The 20,445-nt window shown below is 40.0% G+C and overlaps 1 protein-coding gene across 8 annotated transcripts in view; it reads left to right on the forward strand.

Moving 5' to 3' along the window:
- ITSN1 (intersectin 1) overlaps positions 1-20,445 on the forward strand; it is a 209,200-nt gene that overhangs the window by 129,172 nt on the left and 59,583 nt on the right. For all 8 annotated transcript variants that reach the window (XR_004643381.1, XM_034752246.1, XM_034752221.1 and 5 more), the window contains 4 exons: positions 8,456-8,700; positions 11,854-12,013; positions 13,522-13,727; positions 14,573-14,655. Coding sequence is in view for 7 of the 8 variants with exons in the window: in XM_034752246.1 (XP_034608137.1) it covers positions 8,456-8,700; positions 11,854-12,013; positions 13,522-13,727; positions 14,573-14,655 (694 nt within the window). In the remaining variant the exon portion in view is untranslated. The remainder of the gene's footprint in view (positions 1-8,455; positions 8,701-11,853; positions 12,014-13,521; positions 13,728-14,572; positions 14,656-20,445) is intronic.

Genomic DNA, 20,445 nt, shown 5'->3' on the forward strand with positions numbered 1-20,445 from the left:
TTGTGAAAAGTGTTCACCACAGGTGATGTGGCATTTGTGTCTGATCGTTTTCCTGTGAGTTCATTCGAGAGCTTAGTGATTGTCTAGTTTCACCCACAGATTTGCTATTGGAGCATTTAGTGCACTGGATGAGGTACACGATATGTTATGATAGGTATGTGTAGAACCCAGGGATCTTGAAAGGTGCATTTTGGAGAGTGTTGATCATTGTAGCAGGTTTTTCATCTGTTTTTCTGGCAGGGTCTGTTGCCGCTTTCATATGTCCTAGCGTGTGGGGAGCTTGCTTCTGATTATGAGCTTTGAGAGTTTGGGGGGGAGGGGCGTTTGGAGGTTTGAAGAGAGGGTTCAGGAAAGATTTCTTTCAGGATGGGCTCCCCATCGAATATGGGTTGTCGTTGTTTGATAATACCTGTATGGGTTCCAGTATGGGGTGGTAGGTGACAAGTAGGGCTGTACAGTCGGGGAGGGGCAGTTATTTCTGTGTTTTTGAAGCAGGTTCTGTTTGGGTGGCCTGTTCCATGATGCGATCTACTTCTCTGGAGTGTCCTTGTTTGGTGAAGGCAGTTTTGAATGTATTATGGTGTATATCCTGGACTTTCTCCTTAGAGCATATTCTGTGGTTTGAGTGCCTGCCTGTAGATTAGATTTCTTGGTGTGTTTCAGGTTTTTACTGGGTCTATGAAGACGGGTATAGTGATCTGTGGGTTTCTTGTATATGGTTGTTGGTAGGGTTCCATTGTTGGAAGCTGATTGTGGTGTCCAGGAAGTTGGTGCTGGTGTGGGAGTGTTCCAGAAAGAGTTTAATGGACTTTTGGTAGTTGTTGAAATTGTGGTAGAAATCTCTGAGGGAGTTTGTCGTCCATCCAGAGGATGAAAATATCATGAATGTATTTCAGTTTTTGTGGTGGATTTGTCCAGAAATTCTTCAAGTTGGCCCATGAAGAGTTTTGCATATTGGGGAGCCATCTTAGTACCCAGGATGTTCCCATGGTTTGGACAAAATGTGTTATTGAATGTAAAATTGTTATGAGTGAGGATGAAATGGATGAGTTTGGCGATGTGTTTAGGATGCATATCTGAGGGTTGTCCATGGTCTTGTAAATATTAGAGGTAAGCAGCTATGCTGTCATTGAGGGATGTTGTATAGGGAAGTGACATTCATGGTGGCAAAACTGATTTCTGAGGGAGGTGGTTAATGTTGCGGAGTTTGTGGAGGAAGTTGGTTGTATCCTGGAGGAAGTTGGCTCTCTGTCTGTTGAGTGATTTGAGGATGGTTTCTATGAGTCCCAATAATACTTCATTAAGAGTGCTGTGGCCAGATATGATGCGTCTGCCTGGGTTCCCTTGTTTGTGTATCTTGGGAAGCACAAAGAAGGGGATCACGGGGGAGGAGTTTGTAGAATTTCTCTTGGAGTTGTTTGGGGAAGGATTTGATGATATCCTTAAATTTATGGGTTAATTATGGTGTGCTGTTGTCTGAGTTTTTTGTAGTAGGTAGTGTCGGAGAGTTGTCGGTTGGCCTCAGTGTAGTCATCGTGGTTGAGGACTATGATGGTACCCACTTTGTCTGCTGGTTTGATCACTGGTGGTTAGATTTCAGGGACTGTATAGCTGTCCTGTCAGCAGTGGAGGGATTGTGGTGGATGTGATGTGATAAGATTAGAATAATGGTCAGTTTTCTTAAAGTTCATTATAATGCAAGATATAGATACAGTTTGCTCATCAGCTTTATCAGTCTTAGTATAATAACTCAGCTCTAAATGAGTTTGGTGACAGGGAAGTCCAAAGTGTCTGAACAGGTTCCCAAAGTCAACTAGTCTACAGTGAGACATTTGGTCTTGAAGACAAATAAGTGACACAATCATCACTGTCATAGTCACTTCTGAGGATGGTTGCTGTATCTGGAGGTCAGAACAGAGTATTAAAGATTTGTTTTGGGCTATAAAGCCTATCTAAAACTGTAGTACTAAAACAATGCAAACTATTCTAATTCCAATTTAAAAAAACTCAACTATATTAAGAGAATGTTACGGGTTAAATTAATGCTATGTTAAACACTTATTCTGAGTTAGGAAATGACTACATTAAGGTCACAATCTATATGTTATGAACTTTAATTACATGATGACCATTTCTCCAATAATATATTTTTTCTACAATTTCTACTTTGTCATAATGATCCAGTATAGGTTTTTTTACTTGTTTATACAATAACTTTTCCTCTCAAACATTTTCCCCTACTTAAAAATGGCTGAATTGTTTTGCTGAAACACCTTAAAAAATAATTTTTCAGGCAGGGACAAAGTAGAGAAAATGTCAGTCTGACAAAAGGAAGTTTCAGAAAGTGATAAGCAACTGAAAACATTGTTGGGAGTCTAAATGGAATGGAAATGCTTATACATCTTTAATTGTAGTGGTTGGTACCACTGGGATAAATCTGCCTAAAAATACTGTGGAAGTATAACTTGCACTCTTTGTAATTCCTAAATCTTTTAAAAATTGTAACTGCAATTGTCAGTAACTATATTTATTAATGTTTAAGAATATCTGAATAATTGGAATAAGCGTTATTAATATTGTAACATGCAAATGTCATTTTACAATTTAAAAAAATTCTCAATGAAAATATTACGGAAAAATCTAGTTAATTTATGAAAAACTATGAAGCAGAAGCATTATGTCTTTAATTCACTACTTGATCTTCCTATCATAATGAGTTCTTTTTTTAAAAAAGCTGTCACACTCTGGTAAACTTCAGTTGGGTTTTGGAAAAATAAACTTTCTAAACTGTCATATCTTAATGATATCTAGACATTAGTAAAAAGAAGCTCTGATCAACCTTTTCTTCCTTTTTGATTTATTCAGCAATATCACAATCTGGTGTTCATGACATCGTGAAGATTGGATTGTGGCATTACTGAATGATTTAGGAAGAGGCCCAAAACCCAATTGAAGTGCAATAGTTTCACTGAAATGTTGTCACTTATCCTTTAGTAAAGAAGTGAGGTTGGCAAGTCATCAGTCAAAGGAGAAGGTATGCAGGCATGTGGGGCTCTGTAGGTTATTGAAGAAAGTATTAACTGGATTATTCCAGTCTCAGGGAATAAAATGTTTGCTAAAGGTACAGACATACACTGAGCTTTGCTTGAGGAAGACTAAACTTCAGTTTACTAAATGGCTCAGGGGACATAATGAAATGTTGGAAAATCAGTATTCTGATTTCAGGGGACACTTCTGAATTTCAGATGACGTTTTGGATAATCTGCGTTCACTTGTACATGACTTTTTAGGTTTCGCTTTTAGTTTATAACAGGGAAAAACTGGCCTCTGGCCTTGGCTTATTTTTATTTAAATATCTTTAATTACTGTCAGAGCTAACAACTGATTCTAGTGGGATTGCTCTCCTGCTCTTTAGTAATTGCTTAATTTGTGAAATGTGTTATAATTCTGCCTTACTTTCAAATCATTGCTTTCCTCCTGGAGGTTAAAAGGGAATGGGTAAGTATGCTGTATGACTGTTAAGAAGTCTGCACAATCTTTTAATACATTTTTATAAATATAGCTTTACTGTCAAGTTACATGTTTTTTTTTTTCAATTTATCTAGGGTAACATTTTTGAGAGACTTAAGTCCCGTTGTCTAAAGTTACTTAAGCTCTTAAGTGCCTACATCACTTAAGCATTCAAAAAAAATGGCATGTCATGCTTCTAAAAGGTGTAAGTCAATTGTAGTTTTTGGAGAGTAACAGTTTGCAAGCTTATGTGTTAAGATATGTCTAAGATCCTATATATCAGGGATTGGCAATCTTTGGCATGCGGCCCACCAGGGTAAGCGCCCTGGCAGGCCAGGCCGGTTTGTTTACCTGCTGCGTCCACAGGTTTGGCTGATCGCTGCTCCCACTGGCTGCAGTTTGCCGGCCCAGGCCAATGGGGGCTGCAGGAAGCGGTGCAGGCTGAAAGTTGTCAATCCCTGCTATATAGGCTGGCCTTATGACCGTTTAAATGCAAGTTAAACTCTGGTTAAACTTTCAGCTTGTCTAGGCCAACCATTATGGACTGGGGTAAAACGAACTAATAACAATCAAGTTCTAATGTTGATGAAGGCCTATAGTGCTGTGATTTGGATTGGTCCGTGCTGGCTGGTGAGCACTATCCAGCTACAACTGGAATCCTGCCTCACTTGTAACTACTAGTATTTTGAGGGAACACAGTTAAAGCATGGTTCAGTCTGACAGTGCAGACAAGAGTTAGGCTGTGTGTTACCATGTTCCGGAGCCGTGCTACCGCCTTGACTTTAACAGGGCTGCAACATGGTTTGAAGAGTTGGTTGAAACGCTGTTTGCCCTGTGAGACTGAACTGAGCTTTAAGTGGTCTCCAGCTCTCTGGTAATTTAAATTCCTTTTCCACCTTTGCTGTAATGTATGTGTGAAACTGCAGGACCTGTGTGGAAGGGGGCATTTAATTTTTAGGGGGTAGACAAATAACCAGAGGGTTCAGGAAGTATGTACCAGATACAGATGCTGGCTCTCTCTAATACTGGGATATTTGGTTATATATTCATGGTCTCCCATTGAATCTGTGTGCATGATGGGAATACAGGTCAGAGTTGAGTTAAAGTACGTCAAATAAAATTTTTATTTATGTTTTCTGTTTAATTTTTTTATTTTTACCATTTAACTTGGAGTTTTTGGCTTTCCAAGTTCCTTAAACTTTAAACATATTTTTAAAGATTATTTTCGTATAAATTGTATTTATAATTATTTACAGCCTTTCCTACAGCTTAACCATGCATTTGTCTTGGATTGATAATACTTTTGAACCTAGACAGCCCCTTCCATTCCAGGCTCCCTCTCAAACTGATAAATTTCTAACTTCTATTTCATTAGCACTCTGTATGGAGGAATGCTGTTTATCTTTCCTTTTGACTGGATATTTTTCTAGTGGAGTGGATGTTAATGAGTTCATTTGTTTTCCTTTGGGTTGGGCATCTTTCCATCCCCTCCCCTAGCACCAAGCTGAAGTTCCTGAGCAGATTCTGATGGAACTAACCATCTCCTGTGTACTTCAGTGTTTTGGAATGAATTTGCAAGTAATTCCATGAAGAACACTTGGATTATTGATCTTAGTGGCCTGGGTATTAGAGGAATGTAATTCAGGATCAAATAGCTCCATTTCTGCCCAGAGCCTAAAGCAATTTCATAATAATGCATAGTAGTCTGTAGTCAGTCAGTTTTGTCAACCGATGGCGATGGAGACGATTATTGTTGTTTTGTAATATGTCGGAGCCTAGAGATCTATGCCCCGTTATGTTAGGTACTGCACAAACATAAGAAGATGGTCACTGCCTGGAAGATCTTGCATTCTGAGTAGTAGTAAGGGTTTCATTCATCTTCTAAGATGAAAGTCAGCTTTCAGGAAAGTAGATTTTAAAAAGAAACGGATAGTGTTTTAGCAGGTAGAATATATGGTTGAAAAAAGATATATAATGGTGGTATTTGTTTTCAATCGGATTAAATGCCAGAGGTAACTGGATTTCAATTTTTTTTTTTTTTTGTCATTGAGTGTTCTTCTTGTGAAGTCTTACAAAAGCTGCTTCTTTGAAGTTCTACAGTGCTATACTTTAAACTTTTAAACAGGTCACCTACCCTCTATAAAGCTGGGAAATCATAATTTTTTGTAAATGTAAAAAGATGGCTTTTCATGCTTATAGAATATTTCAAAAAAGCTAATGTTGATTGAAGAAACGGAAATTTCATCTGCGTGATTTGTACTGTTTTAAGAATTTGCAGAGTTTTCAATTCTGCTTAAAGAAATCTTTAATCACTTTTTAAAATCATTCTTGTATATTTCTCATATACTTGTGCAAAAAAAATTTAAGTCATTTAGGCAACTATATCCGTGTGATCCATTTTTAAGAAGCCCTTTTTAGCAGGTTAAAAAGACAGCTTGTGACCTATTGCTGAACTTATTTATTATTGATTTCAATCATCACCTTAGCAATTCCCAAAGAGTGCAAATTATGTCAAATGTTACTACAGTGTGAATTATTCAACTTGAAGAGTCAGATGCTGATATTTACTCCCCTCCCCCACCCCATTTGGCAAGATTCGCCCTATACTGTGACCTTCCGTCACTCAGAATGCCATCTCAACATGGTATTCAGTGCTGCTGCAGTGGAAATTTTGCTCTGCACTGCAGCAAAGTCACATTGGACTAGTCAAGCATGCAGTCCATTTGTTTCTGTGTTTGCTGTGAATTAATAGAACTGAGGCAGAGATAGGCCCAACACAAAGCAGAAATAATGGATTGTTTTATGCTAACTGGAGAGTGAGGGATACAAACAGTAGCAGATAGGCAAAAAGTCAACACGTGGCCTATGGCAGAGTGATCTGTCAGCTGTAGAGGGGAGTAGTCTAGGGACAGTTGCAACCAGAACTGGTTGCTTACTATTTCAAATTAAGTAGCTTCCATGCAAAAGAATTTTTCCATCCTTCCTCTAGATTTGCAGAAGTGTCTGCAGTGATTCTGTAAAATGATTCCTTGGCACGATCCCAAGTCACCTTCTGGCTACATCCTGATCCACAATGTGCGAGCAAATCACATTGCGAATCTCCATTGCTCTTCGAGAACAGGAGCAGTGTGCATGTAGGTGGGATCCAGCTGTCTATGCAGGCTTTGAGAGCCAGAATTGTCCTGTGCTCACTCGCTCTGGAAGTATTCTCCTTTTAGCCTCACAAATGTTATGCAAGGTAAAGCACACCACGCTAATGTGAACTGCATTGGCTGCACTGGCATTCAGATGGGTCCGCAGGCATCACCAGCGAGCTTTTCAGACTCTCAAAAGTGCATTCCGCTACCATTTTGCAGCTACTCTGTACTTGTATTTGCTTTTTCTTAGGTCAGCAATGTTGGGGTACAACTTTGAGCTATGTTGGAAGCGGGTATGCGGGGTCCCCCAAAATAACTGTGGGGACAGAAACACCGTACACAACCTAGTTTTTTCTGCAGAATGGAAGTCCCTTTGCGGTACAATCCTGACCTCCTGAGTGCCCTGGTGTCGTGAACCTTTCCTGTGTCCAACATAGGTGTTCATGAACCAACCTCTATTGTCCACTGAGCCTTGGATAATGAGTGAAGAGTAACCTTTTTGGTTCACATATTCACTGGCTCCTTTTAATGGATGAAGTATTGGAATGTGTGTTCCTTTGATGGTGCCCGCACAGTTTGGAAAGCACATCCTCTGAAATCCTGCTGTAATTTCAGGGACTTTAATTATGGCAACCACCCATGGGTAGATTGCAGTTTTGATAGCATGACAAACCTGTACAACCGTCACCCTGACAGTTGACTTCTCAACCGTTAACTTGTTTGCAATTGACTGACAGCTATGAGGTGTTGTCAGCATCCAAAGGGTGATAGCCACCTGCTTCTGTACTGGTATGGATTTCTGAAACTGAGTGGTCTGCACTGAAGGGTTGGTGCAAGCAACTTGCACAACTCCATGAAGATCTTCCTCATTCGGAATTTCTGCAGCCACTGGTCATCATCCTAGGTTTCCCAACTGATGTGGTCCCACTACACTACGTTGTTTATCTGGGACTAGGAGCAGCAGTCCATCCATGGGTATACTGTTGCAATCCCAGCATTCAACACATCTGTTCCTTGGAAGCTTAGTAAATATTTGTTTGCCCTCTTGGTTAGTCATCTTCAGCATTTCAAATTTTTCTGACCCATTCTATCCATTATCTGGTACTGGACTGCATGAACATTAGTCCCCACAAGCAGTAGCAGGAGAAGAACCACATTGTGGACTTGCTCCTTGGCTTCAACCCAGTTTGGCAAAAGGGAGAGATGACCAAGAGCTGCTGATGCCAAATGTGTGAAGGCAGCAACTGTGTGTTGTCAGTACTGGCAACATGCAGCAAAGCGGTTCCCAGAGCATCTCCTGTGACACACAGGACTCCAGGACACCGACCCTAAAATAGCACTACTGTCATGTACTGAAAAGGGGCAGTATGGATGCAGGTATATGCCCGTATGCAGCATATACCCTTGCGCAGGCAGAATATGTGGACGCTGTGTGGGTACAAGGTACATGTTCTAGCAGTATATGGACAAGTACTCAGGGAAGTGCGCAAGTATAGACGTAGCCTGAGATTTAGGCAGTCTTTTTTCTTTTTCCGTCCCATGCAAATATTTGAATTTGGGAAAGTATTAATTATGAAAAGGATGACTTTGCATTACAGTACTCATGCCATTACACATTTATGTATGCTGTATAAAGTACAGCTGAATATTAAAAAATTATCCAATTTTGCCCATATGACACCTTTATTTGTAACAAAATTTTGAGTTTCCAGTAACTGGAGAAAATTAATCAACTATGAATGGCAGCTGGATTTTTAAGTAAAAATGTTTCTGATGTTTCTGAACCTTGTGATTTAATGTACTTACAGGTGGATGAAAGCCAAACTGGAGAACCTGGGTGGCTTGGAGGTGAACTGAAGGGAAAGACGGGATGGTTCCCTGCAAACTATGCAGAGAAAATACCTGACAACGAAGTTCCAACCTCTGTGAAACCAGTAGTTGACACTACTGTTGCACCTAAAGTTTCTTTGCGTGAAACACCCCCAACTCCAGCAGCTCCAGCTCCAACAGAATCTACTGCAGCCACCAACAACTGGGCCGACTTCAGTTCAACGTATGTTTGCTGGTGGTTATCACAAACCAGTACTGTGGGTTTTCAAGCAGTTAACTTGTGACCAGTTAAAATTCATTACATTTCTCATCCACTGAGATTGTGTCAGTAGTTAACCTGGCAAATGAGATATTTGCAGGAAACTAGACAGCACACTGTAAATCAGGAAGGATTATTCATCTTCGGTAAAACACAACTCCCATCGTAATTTTTTTCCCTTTAGTAAACATTTTTTTCTCAATAGGATAGTCCGCAAAAGTTTTGTTTTTGTTCTGTGGCATTTTTTTAATTTGAATTAGGCTTTCCAGTCCAAAGGCATGCTTTCGCCATATCCTCTTAAGCAATCAAGAAGACAAGTACAAAAGCTTGCCCATCTGGCCCTTTTCCCTGACCATATTCAGAATTATTTTACAGCAGAAATCCCAGCATGTCATCCTCCATTTGTTTATATACAAAATATGTGAGAGAGCAGAGTTGACACCTTCTCTTACTTCATCGTTACCAACTTGTATTTTACATTAAGATGATGCTGCTTCTGCTAAAGTCAACCAGTTTATTGTTATACAGTAGTACTTGTGGTGTGCCTGATGCTATATACATGTAAGACAAGTTTCATGTCCCAAAGATTATATATATGTATGTTTTATCAGGACAGGTTAGTCTACTATGTAAATAATTGGTTAATCATTTTGTTTAATGAGATAAGGTGTTTTACAATTAGAAGTATGTATTTTACTGAAACATTTGAGTACTTAACACACAGTGCTTTAAAAAGTTTTTACCCAAGAGAGCACAATAGTTCTGAAAGAACCATTTAAACTTGGTGGTAACTTTGTTGCTCTCCGGACAACTTTTTTTCTGAAAAAGCAATAATATAAGAAAATTAAAACTGAGCTTCCCACTTATTTTTATTTTTTCCCTACCTAAACAAAAGTAGCTCAAGACAAAACTATTCTAATTTTAAGTGAATACTATGCATTTTTATAACTTTGCATAAAAATCACTGTCTGATTTTGGTAGAAAATAAAAAAATACAATTAGTTTCTACTCCAGAGCTTATCGTGTATGATGTTTGTACAGTGCTTAGCACAGTGGGGCCCAATTTGGTTGTGGCCCTCAGGCACTATTACAGTGTAAATGCTTAATAATAATCAATATTTAATTAAGGATACAGGAGCCAGGAATAGAAATTAATATTTAAGGTGAACACTCTCTTTATACTGTTAGGGTTGGTTTCTTTTATTTAACCTAATGGCTTTGTTAAGGCACAGGTGACTATGTGAAGATATATAACCGAAATCAGTTAATCTCCACATTTTAGTGGCAGTTTTCCATTTTGCAAGCCACGGATAGTGATGGGACTGAATGAACACCTCAATCTGCTGGCTGATTATTTTATTTAAAATGGGCCCTGACGTTGGTGTGGGTGATTGTACAAAACTGAAAAAAAATCCATACTAATTGGAACTGGTTTCCAATCTAAAATCCTCCCAAGCCTACTGAAAGTAGGACTCTCCCACCACTTTTCCCATTCACTTAGTTGTCCTTCCCATAAGCAGCCTGGGAAAATAAGTGTGCTTGGCAGCATTATCTGACAGCAAGGGGAAAGGGGAAAAGGGTAATATTTCGGGGGCCCTGGAGACAGTAAACAAAATGGCTGGCGTTAATTGGACAGTCCAACTAAATTATACATACCTAAGGTCCCTTCCTATAGATCCAACTGGGTCTCAAAGAGCTCCTGGCTCTGAATGATCACAGCACCATCTGCCTCCCTGTCTTCAGTGATATCTTCTTCATCTGCCAGTTCAAGGGAACTGCAGGTTGTGAGATGTCCCCTTTTATAGGCAGGAAGGCAGGTGGTTCCTGGCTCAGTCTGACAACAAGCTGTTTGTTACACAGGCCTGTCTAAGGGGCAACACCAGACTTAAGGCTGTGTTCCTCTGTCTTCTGGTAAGCCTGACGCAGCTCCTTCCCCATTTCCTGGCATTGGCCCTCATCCCTGCTACACCCCTGGGCCTCAGTGCCCTCAATGTACACTTCCCTTGTATACCTCTTTATTCCTGTTGAAATTATGTAGCTGTGCCCGCACATGTTCTTCTCTACCCCACCTTCGCATCAAGGAAATCAAGGACCTTTTCCCTAGACTATACAGTGGCATGAGGATGAATTAGACTTATGCTTGTCCAACTTTCGCAAATACACTTGTACTAGCAGGAAAAGAGGCATTTCCAAAATATATCAGTGACTTTAAAGTGGGGGAGTGGGGTTGGACTTGGTATCACCATGATACCTCAGGAGCATTGTTCAAAAATTAGACAGAATGGGCACTGCTGAGGGAACAGGTGCTAGAAGACTACTTGTACTGGTACAGGTACTTCTGCAGCCATACAAGCATCATGCCAGTAAAACTATACTAGTAGAGGGCTTGTCACTTGAGGAACTGATTTAACTTGGCTGGTAAAAGTTGAGGGATTTTTTTTTTTTGTCAGGACTCAAAACTAAATGTGGATGCATGCAATACTGTGCTGACAGAAGGCAAGTTTTGATGTTAAAACTTTGTAGTGTAGACCAGGCCAGGAAGTGAACAACATTGAGCTTTGCCAGACCCACAGGGGTGAAATGCCCTGTCTTTGTCTCACTCTTCCCTTCCTCCACCCCACCTGTTTACTGTGTAGAACTGTTAACTCATACGTGTCAGCTGATGTTAACTCCAATATTATGATGAGAGAGGTAGCTGGGACTCAACTATTTAGGGCTTTTTAGACGTTAGGGTTCTACACTAGCTAGTGAAAACGTAGACAATTGTCTGTTACTTTGTAATTGCAAAAGCAAAAAAAATTCAATTGTTAATATATTTAGTTTATATACCTTTGTCTACTTAAAACTACAGCTGTGCACTGAGCTTTAAAAATGCATAGTTTCAACAGTTAGCACCCAGAGCTTGCACGCTGGGGGAAAAAGAAATTGGACTAATGAAGTCTAAACAATAAGGAATAAGCCAGGAGATTGAGAACAGATAATCCTGGTTAAATGATAACGAAAAGGTGGTCGAAAGTGGGTTCTAATAATCAATTTACAGGATGAGAGGTGATGTTCAAAGGATAAGTGATCACATGAAAAAAATCACTCAGATTATATAGTCTGCCTTATTTTCAGGTGGCCGACCAGCACTAGTGAGAAACCAGAGACTGATAATTGGGATGCTTGGGCAGCTCAGCCTTCTCTGACTGTTCCAAGTGCAGGGCAGGTGAGGCAGAGATCAGCCTTCACCCCAGCCACTGTTACCGGATCATCGCCTTCTCCTGTCCTGGGGCAGGTAAGTGGCTATATCAGTGCAGAAATCATACTTAACCCAGTGTTTTAACTTTCGCAAAGTGATAACCAAACATTAATTGACCAGCCCTTGCAACATTCATCTAAGGGAGGTAAAGTATTTCAAGATGAGGAGATGAAGATGTCAAACAAAGCCATGCGGGAAGTGCAATTTGGCATTCTCGGAGTTCTCCAGTAGAGCTGGGTGAAATATTTTTGACACAAAATTTGTCAAAAAAATTCATTTTGGTCAACCCCAAACTATTTGTCAATTTGACACACATTCACCAAATAGTTTTAGGCAGGAAAAAAAATGTTCAGGTTAGATTCCCAAAATGTGGTGAAGAAGAGTAGGAGGTGGTGGGGATGGTGTCCCCCATTATAACTCTTATCCCAGTGATTAGTGCACTCAATTGGTTTGTTGGGGTTAGAACCTGAGTTTCCTGCTCTGGAGCAATGATTTGAACCCAGATCTCCCCCTCCCAGCTTTGTGCCCTAACCATTTGGGCTGCATCGCTCTCATTTTTTCCTACTGAAGCTGTTTCATTTTTTATAAAATGCTTGAATAAATTGGGCCAGAGAGAAAGAGAGAGCAACTCTAGTCTGGTGGTGAGGACAGTCACCTGGGAGGAGTGATCTGGGCTCAAATCTCTGCTCCAGATCGGGGATTCAAACCTGGGTCTCCCACATCTCAGGGGAGGGATTTAGATCAGCGGTTAGAAGTTTTATCAGGAGATCAACATCCTTTCCTCCTCCAATCATTTTATGACTCTAGTTCTTAAAAAATGCCTGGAAACAAAATGTTTTGGGTCAAACTAGCTTTGATTTGCATAATTTTTGTCTATATTTTTTAATTTATTTCAACCCAATTTGCAAACTTTATTTTTTTTTCCAGAACTGCTAGAGAACCGAAAAATCAGTTATTCGCCCAGCTCTATTCCTGAATCCCAATCCTGTGCTCAATCTGTTAGATCACAGTGCCTCAACACTGGCTGAAAAATATGTAGTGCTGGTACATAGATATCTAGCACATCTCAGAATGCTATATGTAAACCCCGAAAAAGCAAGTAGAATGCAAGATGGCATAATGAATAAGTTATAGCAAAAAGATTCTCTTTATTCTCACTTTTTGTGAGATTTACTATAAGCCCTGGGGGCAAGGCTTGTCTCTTTATTTATAGTGCTTTACATAAATGTGGTAGATGAGACAATTAATTTTTAAAATCTTTTTCTGTGTAGAAAAATTATTAAATATCTTACAGGAGTGTATGCACCAGGCACTTTAATACAAATATAGAAATACTGGTGGACTGTGTTAATATATCCACTTGATTTGTATTTTTTTTTTAAATGATCTGTTTGGCTTTATTTGAGTAAAAAGCTTATTTTAATAGAAACAGTCAACACACAGAGCTGTGTCTATAAATGAATGTTGGATTTATTTATTTATTTTTAGCAGCCTTCTTTGCGAAAGACTCTAAGTGATTCACATTTATTTTCTTACCACAATAGGGTGAAAAAGTAGAGGGCCTTCAAGCACAGGCCTTGTATCCCTGGAGAGCCAAAAAAGACAACCACCTCAATTTTAACAAAAATGATATCATCACAGTTCTGGAACAACAAGACATGTGGTGGTTTGGAGAAGTCCAAGGTCAAAAGGGATGGTTTCCCAAATCATATGTGAAACTCATTTCAGGCCCCATAAGAAAGTCGACAAGGTATTTTGTTTGGTTGCTTTTGTTAGAATGAACAGTATTTTTATTTAATCATTAATATTATGTTGTTCCTATTTAAAATGTTGTGTGTACTTGTACGTTCGTTTTTAAAGTGTTGGCTCTGAAAAGTGACTATTAATATGGCATTGTGTGGCCATATTTGTATCTCCTGGTTTCAGATCGGTGTGACTCCGTTTATAAATAAAATGATGAGCTTTGTTTTCTGGCTTCCTCTGTTTTTTTTTTTTTTTTTTTTTTTTTTTTTTTTTTAAACTTCCAGTCCTACCTACAAACTCAGCTTGGGATATGAAAGCAAAGATGGATTCTTCCTGCATCATGTATCGCCAACAACAATTCTGCATTTAGAATTTAGCTAACAATTTTGGCTACACAATGCCAACAAGACTAAAAAGTAGCAAAATCTTACTTACTTTGATAAAATAAGTAAGAATTGAAATGCTTGGGGGGTAGGGCTAGTGAGTAAAGAGGTGCCACTTTCCTATATTCACTTTACTAGCAAACAGTGTTTTGAAAGATAGTAAGATTGTACTCTAATACAATACATCGTGTGAAAACAATGTTCTAGTTGATAATGAAAACTAGAATGAACTTTACATTTTTCTATTGGGGAGCAGAGGAGAGCACAGCAATTTTTGCTTTCAGTCCAGTTACATGATTTCAAACTGTATTTTGTCATGCTGAGGTTTAAAACTTAAATTTTACTATCTTTTTGCTTTACATGTTGAGATAGTTTGTTCATGGATATAGCTTTTAATGTATTTTTTATTCAAAATATTTAGTTTTGTTAAATTTAGAGAAATTAAGACATTTAATATTTTCTCTTTAAGCATGGATTCTGGTTCTTCAGAAAGTCCTGCTAGTCTAAAGAGAGTAACATCACCAGCAACTAAACCTGCTATGTCAGGCGAAGGTAAGAATTTTGATTGAATGATATTAGTAACATCTTACTGTATAGTTTTAATAAAATAAATTATCTAGTAATAGGTACAAGTTCAGAGCCAGATCCAGTGGGAGTTGGTGGTACTCATTTCCATTGCAGAATCAGGCCCTCTTACTTTACAAAGTAAGAATTTGAATTACCTCCAGAATTAATTATGACTATAAGGCTATGTCCTGCATGTTTTGTAAAACTGCTCATTTACAGAAGAATAGTATTTTTCTAATTAACTTAGGTACATTAATTTATGCAGTGTCATTTATAAGCAGTTGAGAATCAATCCCATATTTCTGATTGTTTTTAGCCTTCTGCCTACAATAGGAAGGGCCCAGGCCCAGCATATGAAATGCATAAAGGATATATTTTCTTTTAACATACACTGTGTGTGTATGCAGTATATGCCATGTAAAAACATGCGTACATGCTTCAAGATAAGCAAGAATATTCATTAAATTAATAAGTTGTCTCCCAAAATTTTAGTTTTTCATTTACAATGTTTCTTTGTGAATAATTTGAATCCTGCGGTGCCTGTTTTCCTATTTAAATGTTGGATAGACCAAAACTTTCGACCTCTTAGAAAGGGAAGACAAATCAGTGCTGATCCCACCATGAGGAAATGGATAATTATCCAAACAGGCATGTATGTACTGTAAATTTTTAATAGTTTTAATTTGTGCTGTCTTATTTGACCCAAGAAGGTTAGATTTAAATTATAAATTATTAGCAAATAATATAAATAAATATACATTAATAGCAAATAACAAGGACTGCACTCAGTGCCTTGAGATAGAGATCAGTATTTTTTGTTGTTCCATGTTATTTTGAACATTAAGCACCTTCCATTAATGAACTATTATTAATCGAAAACCATATGAGTACTTATAGTTGTCTGCAAGTTTGTACCTATTTTTTTCATAACAAGATTCTAAATGTGCCAGACCTTTGCCATCATTGGAACCCACACCACTGCTAGCACAGGTATGGCTGCAGTGATACCAGGAAACAGATAAAAAACTTTTCTTCTGAGATATTGTTGATAAAACTGCTGTCAATATAACAAACTTTTCATAAGACATGTTAGCTTGGTAGAAGTTGGATTCTGTTATTAAACATGTAGGCTCCCTATTTTTTTAGTATTAAAAGTAATATTGACACTAGGGATTTTTTTGGGGTGGGGTGGGGTTGCATTTAAATGGGGGTGAGTCCAGCAATAGTTGGGCCAGTTCAATTCAGTCATTTATATCACTTAATTATTGACCTATAGCATATCTGATTCAAGGTTGAAGGGGGTTACTGGAGTTAATCTGATTCAGAATTGGTTACTTAATTGTCAAAAAAGCACACAAAGCAAGGGATAGGACCTGTATGCATGTGCACATGTGTGAAAATAAATATATTTTACAAAATAGTAATATCTCTATCAGTCTTTTTATCAGTGCTTTAATTCTTTATTTTTTAAAACCTCATCTGTACAACTGCAATTTAATAGGAATCATTTTGGGCAATTTTTATCACACACAATATAGTCTATAGTTTGCCACTGATAATAAAAATTCCACTGTGGAAAGTGGAATTATAGAAGGATGCTAAAATTTGGCTTCCTTGATTTTCAAAGGCAGTTTAAAAGCAAATACAGAACTGCTAAACCATCTCCCTCCCAGTCGTGGCTCTGTAGCTACAACCTGGGATACTGCATGTCTTCTGTCATACGTTCTGTATTTTTCAGTTTGATTAGCTGGATATTTTACACACTGTGCTAAAAGCATATACTTTCAAAAATATTTTTTAAAAACGTTTTGTATGGATTCGGCAGATTTATAATTTCTTTAGGAAAGGAAACTCGTATATAAGTATTCTTCAGAAACAGACTTTCATGAAAGCTAGTTAGTATTTTAGGTCTGAGGGTAGTATTTCCGTCTACACTTACTCCCCAACCATTAAACGTGCTATGCTTGCCACTGTTTTCCACAAGCAAAGTGTGTAACACAGAGTATTTTCAGAAATCTTTGGTGAATTGTGTAATAGGCATACTACTTCAGAAAATGTTACTGGTTTGTCTGAGATTCTTATTTGCACTCCTAGCTGTACAGGTTTTCATTTAGTTCTGTAATTAAATTACACGTTGCATTTCTCAACAGCAGTCTGTTTCAGTGGTTTTTTTTGCTCTTGAATACCAAATAGCTGACCATGTTTTAACAAAATTGTGTATTCCACCATTATCTTAGCATTTTCAAGCCAACTGTTGCATAGGATACAAAGAGATTGGCTGTCTCCATACAAAGCTTCAAGTAATGAAAGAATTCATTGTTCATGAGAGCCAACTGACATATGTAAAAGGAACACTGTATCAGAAGTTCAGAAAGTGGGATTTTGTATGCCAGGACTGAAATGCTAGTTCTCAGCATAAAATTGAACCCGTAGAAAGTATGCTTATAAAGCCAATCATCCTCAAGTGCTTGCACATGTCCATTCCACTTTAGGACTGTGTGCGCTAGGGCATTGAAGCTGGAGAATTCTTCCCCATAACAGTATCCATCAGGACAGCACATGTTAGCCAACGGTATAAAAGGATGGAGCCGCTCTGCCCGCTCATCAATTCCTTTTTACTGCTCATGGTCAGTAGTTGTATATGTGTGAACTTTACTCTCTCCCATTCTGATTTTAGAAAAAATTGCTAGAAGTTTTTTACTGTAAATAGTTTAGTATGGTTGTAGTTATAGTTTTAATTAGTAGCACTTTCTTTGAGCTTTTAGCATGGTACTGGGGCATGCATAAATCCCTGGGATTTAAGCGCCATTCTGGCTGTAGCAAGTCTATACCAGTCAGCAATCCTCACTCCCTGTTTAAAGTGTTTTGCAGAAGTATGCGTGAGGCATAAATGCCTTATCTATATGCGGGTCTTTCAGACCAGGATGAAGAAGTTGAGAGATGTTTGACTTTGAGATAGGGAAATAGTTTTTCTTCCCCCTTTGAACCCCAGCTGCTCTGTACCTGGGGATTCAGACTTGACTCTATCTCAGACCACATCACCAGATTTGGCAGCATCCATGCAGCGCAGAGAGCTAGAGACACCAATCTCCATTTTCAGTACTGGGCAAGCTGCAGAAGTAGTCCACCATTTCAACCTCTTCTGGCCAAAAGAAGCCCTCTTCATCTTGAGGGCGGGGTCCCCAACAGACTTGCACAAGAAGAAGACCAGTACCGAGGTTAGAGCTAAGGTAGCTCCCACTTAGGCACTCCTAGTACAGCATTCTAGCAATGTAGAGTAATCAACTCTGGCCCTTCGTGCAAGACCATAGAGGCTGACTCCATTGCTCGGGACCTTCAGTGGCACCACCTTCCTCTGTGCTGCATCCTACTGTACCAGTACCATGACATCTGAAGTGTTTGCAGTGGCCAGGGATCTCCTGTGCTTATTGGTGTCAGACTCACCACTGATGCAGGATGAGACTCAGTTACCAATTAATTCTACCCCCCTGGGATACTTCTTGGCATCTACACATTTGGTGCTGTTGGGGACTGAACCAGACCCTCTCGGTATGAACAAAGGAAGTTCTGTTGTGCATTAGAGCAGACATACAGTCCCTTCAGCAAGAGGAAAGCCTCAGATTCTTCCTCCAGTACCATCCACCTCCCATCAGGTCTTGGTCTCCTGCTACTCTACTTGTTACTATGCTGCCTTGGCATTCAGACTGTGCTAACTCGTCGTTCGAGTCAGAGGTGGTATATTATGCTTTACGATCTCATTTCAGAAGGGCTCAAGCATCTTCCGTTTGTCCTCATGCCGTTCAAGGCCCCAGCATCGTGACTTCTTATAGGAGTAGGTCTCGATCGGATGCCCTTAGGGCTGGACCCTGGTATTGTATCAAGTACAGCAGTGGCCTTTCTGGAATCCATGGGGTACTCCTGGATTCACGTCTGTTTTCTCTTGTGTATCACTCTACTTAATCTCCATCAAGGTGCCATTTTGTTTGTACTGACTCCATTACCCAGAATTGAGGGATCTTATTCCTCCAGTATCTGACCCTCCTGTTACAGATAGTCAGCACTCAACAGAGCAGACTGACACTGTAGTGCCTCTGCACAATGCTTCCTCATCACCACCAGATGGGGTCACTGTCTCAGAATTGTCCTCCCAAATCCCAGGTGATTATAAAATGTACCAGGAAACTAGGGAAAGGGTGGCTGCCTCCCTAGGTATTCAGATGAAACTGTTCCAGGATAATCCACACAAATTAGTGGATATTTTGAATTCGGCAACGCCATCTGGCTCTGCCTATTAATGAAGCCATCTTAGAACCCACCAGAATTATTTGACAAGAATTCCTCTTCCTTGACACCCACTGCCAAGAAAATGGAGAAGAGGTACCAAATTCTTCGAGTGATTGCTCCTGTCTATTCCACAGTAGGTGTGCGTGCTCGCCACGTGCACCGGTGCTGGAAGTTTTTCCCTTAGCAGTACCCGTACTGGGGGAGCACCGTGGCAACCCTTGAGTGGCGCCTGCATATCGCGCTATAAGGGGAGCCACGGGCTCCCCCCACCCTCAGTTCCTTCTTGCCAGACAACTCCGACAGAGGGGAAGGAGGGCGGGGTGTGGAATAGACAGGAGCAACACATCTCGAAGAATGCCAGTTACGGAACAGGTAACTGTCCTTTCTTCTTCGAGTGATTGCTCCTGTATATTCCACAGTAGGTGATTCCAAGCAATATCTGCTGGAGGTAGGTAGGAGTTCGTGATGGTTCGGGACGAAGTACTGCCCTGCCGAACCCGGCGTCATCCCTAGACTGGGAGACGATCGCGTAATGCGAAGTAAATGTGTGAACTGAGGCCCAGGTGGCCGCCCTACAAATGTCCTGGATGGGGATATGGGCTGCGTAGGCAGCTGATGAGGCCTGAGCCCTTGTAGAGTGTGCCCTGATGATCGGTGGCAGGGGAATCCCTGCCAACTCATAGCACGTGCGTATGCACGAGATGATCCAGCGGGAAAGCCGCTGGGTGGAGATAGGTTGCCCCTTTGCCCGCTTGGCCGAGGCAACAAATAGTTGAGAGGATCTCCGGAATGGCTTAGTCCGATCCAGGTAAAAAGCCAGTGCCCTACGCACATTGAGCGTGTGGAGACAAGTTGCCAGATGATGCTGAAGAGGAGTTCGGAGCTCTTGTACATGAAGGCTGCCTGTTAGCAAGGTTGTTTTTACAAGCTATATTGGATGAGGCGGATTCAGAAGCTCTGATAACGGCAACAGCAGTTACTATGTGTTGTGCATCTTGGCTGCAATCGTCTGGCATTCCAACCAAAGTCCATCAAACAATGGAAGACTTGCCCTTCATTCTCTCAGAAGACTGACTACAGTCTGGATTCTCTTTAAGAGTCTAGGACAACCTTAAAGTCTTTGGGTTTCATACACAAGTCCTAAGAGAAAGCACTTCTGCTCTCAGGTCCAGCAAAGGTACCTGTTCTACCTGATAAGGCAGCCAGACCAGTCCAGGGAATGCCATAAGTCTCAGAGGAAGAGACCACCTCCTTGTCCACTGCCTTCTGCTACCTCTAAATAATCTGTAATATCTAAGCAATCTATTTGATTCTGTTGTCGAGGTCAGCAAGCCACTCTAACTTCTCCTGCTTTTGGCAGCAAGTTGTCCCACTTCCTAAGCACTTGGACCCACATAATAACCTATCAATTGGGTTCTAAATGTGATGGAACTGAGATGTACCCTGCCATTCACCTCTATTCCCCCTTCCCACACACCTCACCGCCCTTTT

The sequence above is a fragment of the Trachemys scripta genome, chromosome 1, assembly GCF_013100865.1.
Source record: "Trachemys scripta elegans isolate TJP31775 chromosome 1, CAS_Tse_1.0, whole genome shotgun sequence".
Taxonomy (NCBI): Eukaryota; Metazoa; Chordata; order Testudines; family Emydidae; genus Trachemys; species Trachemys scripta.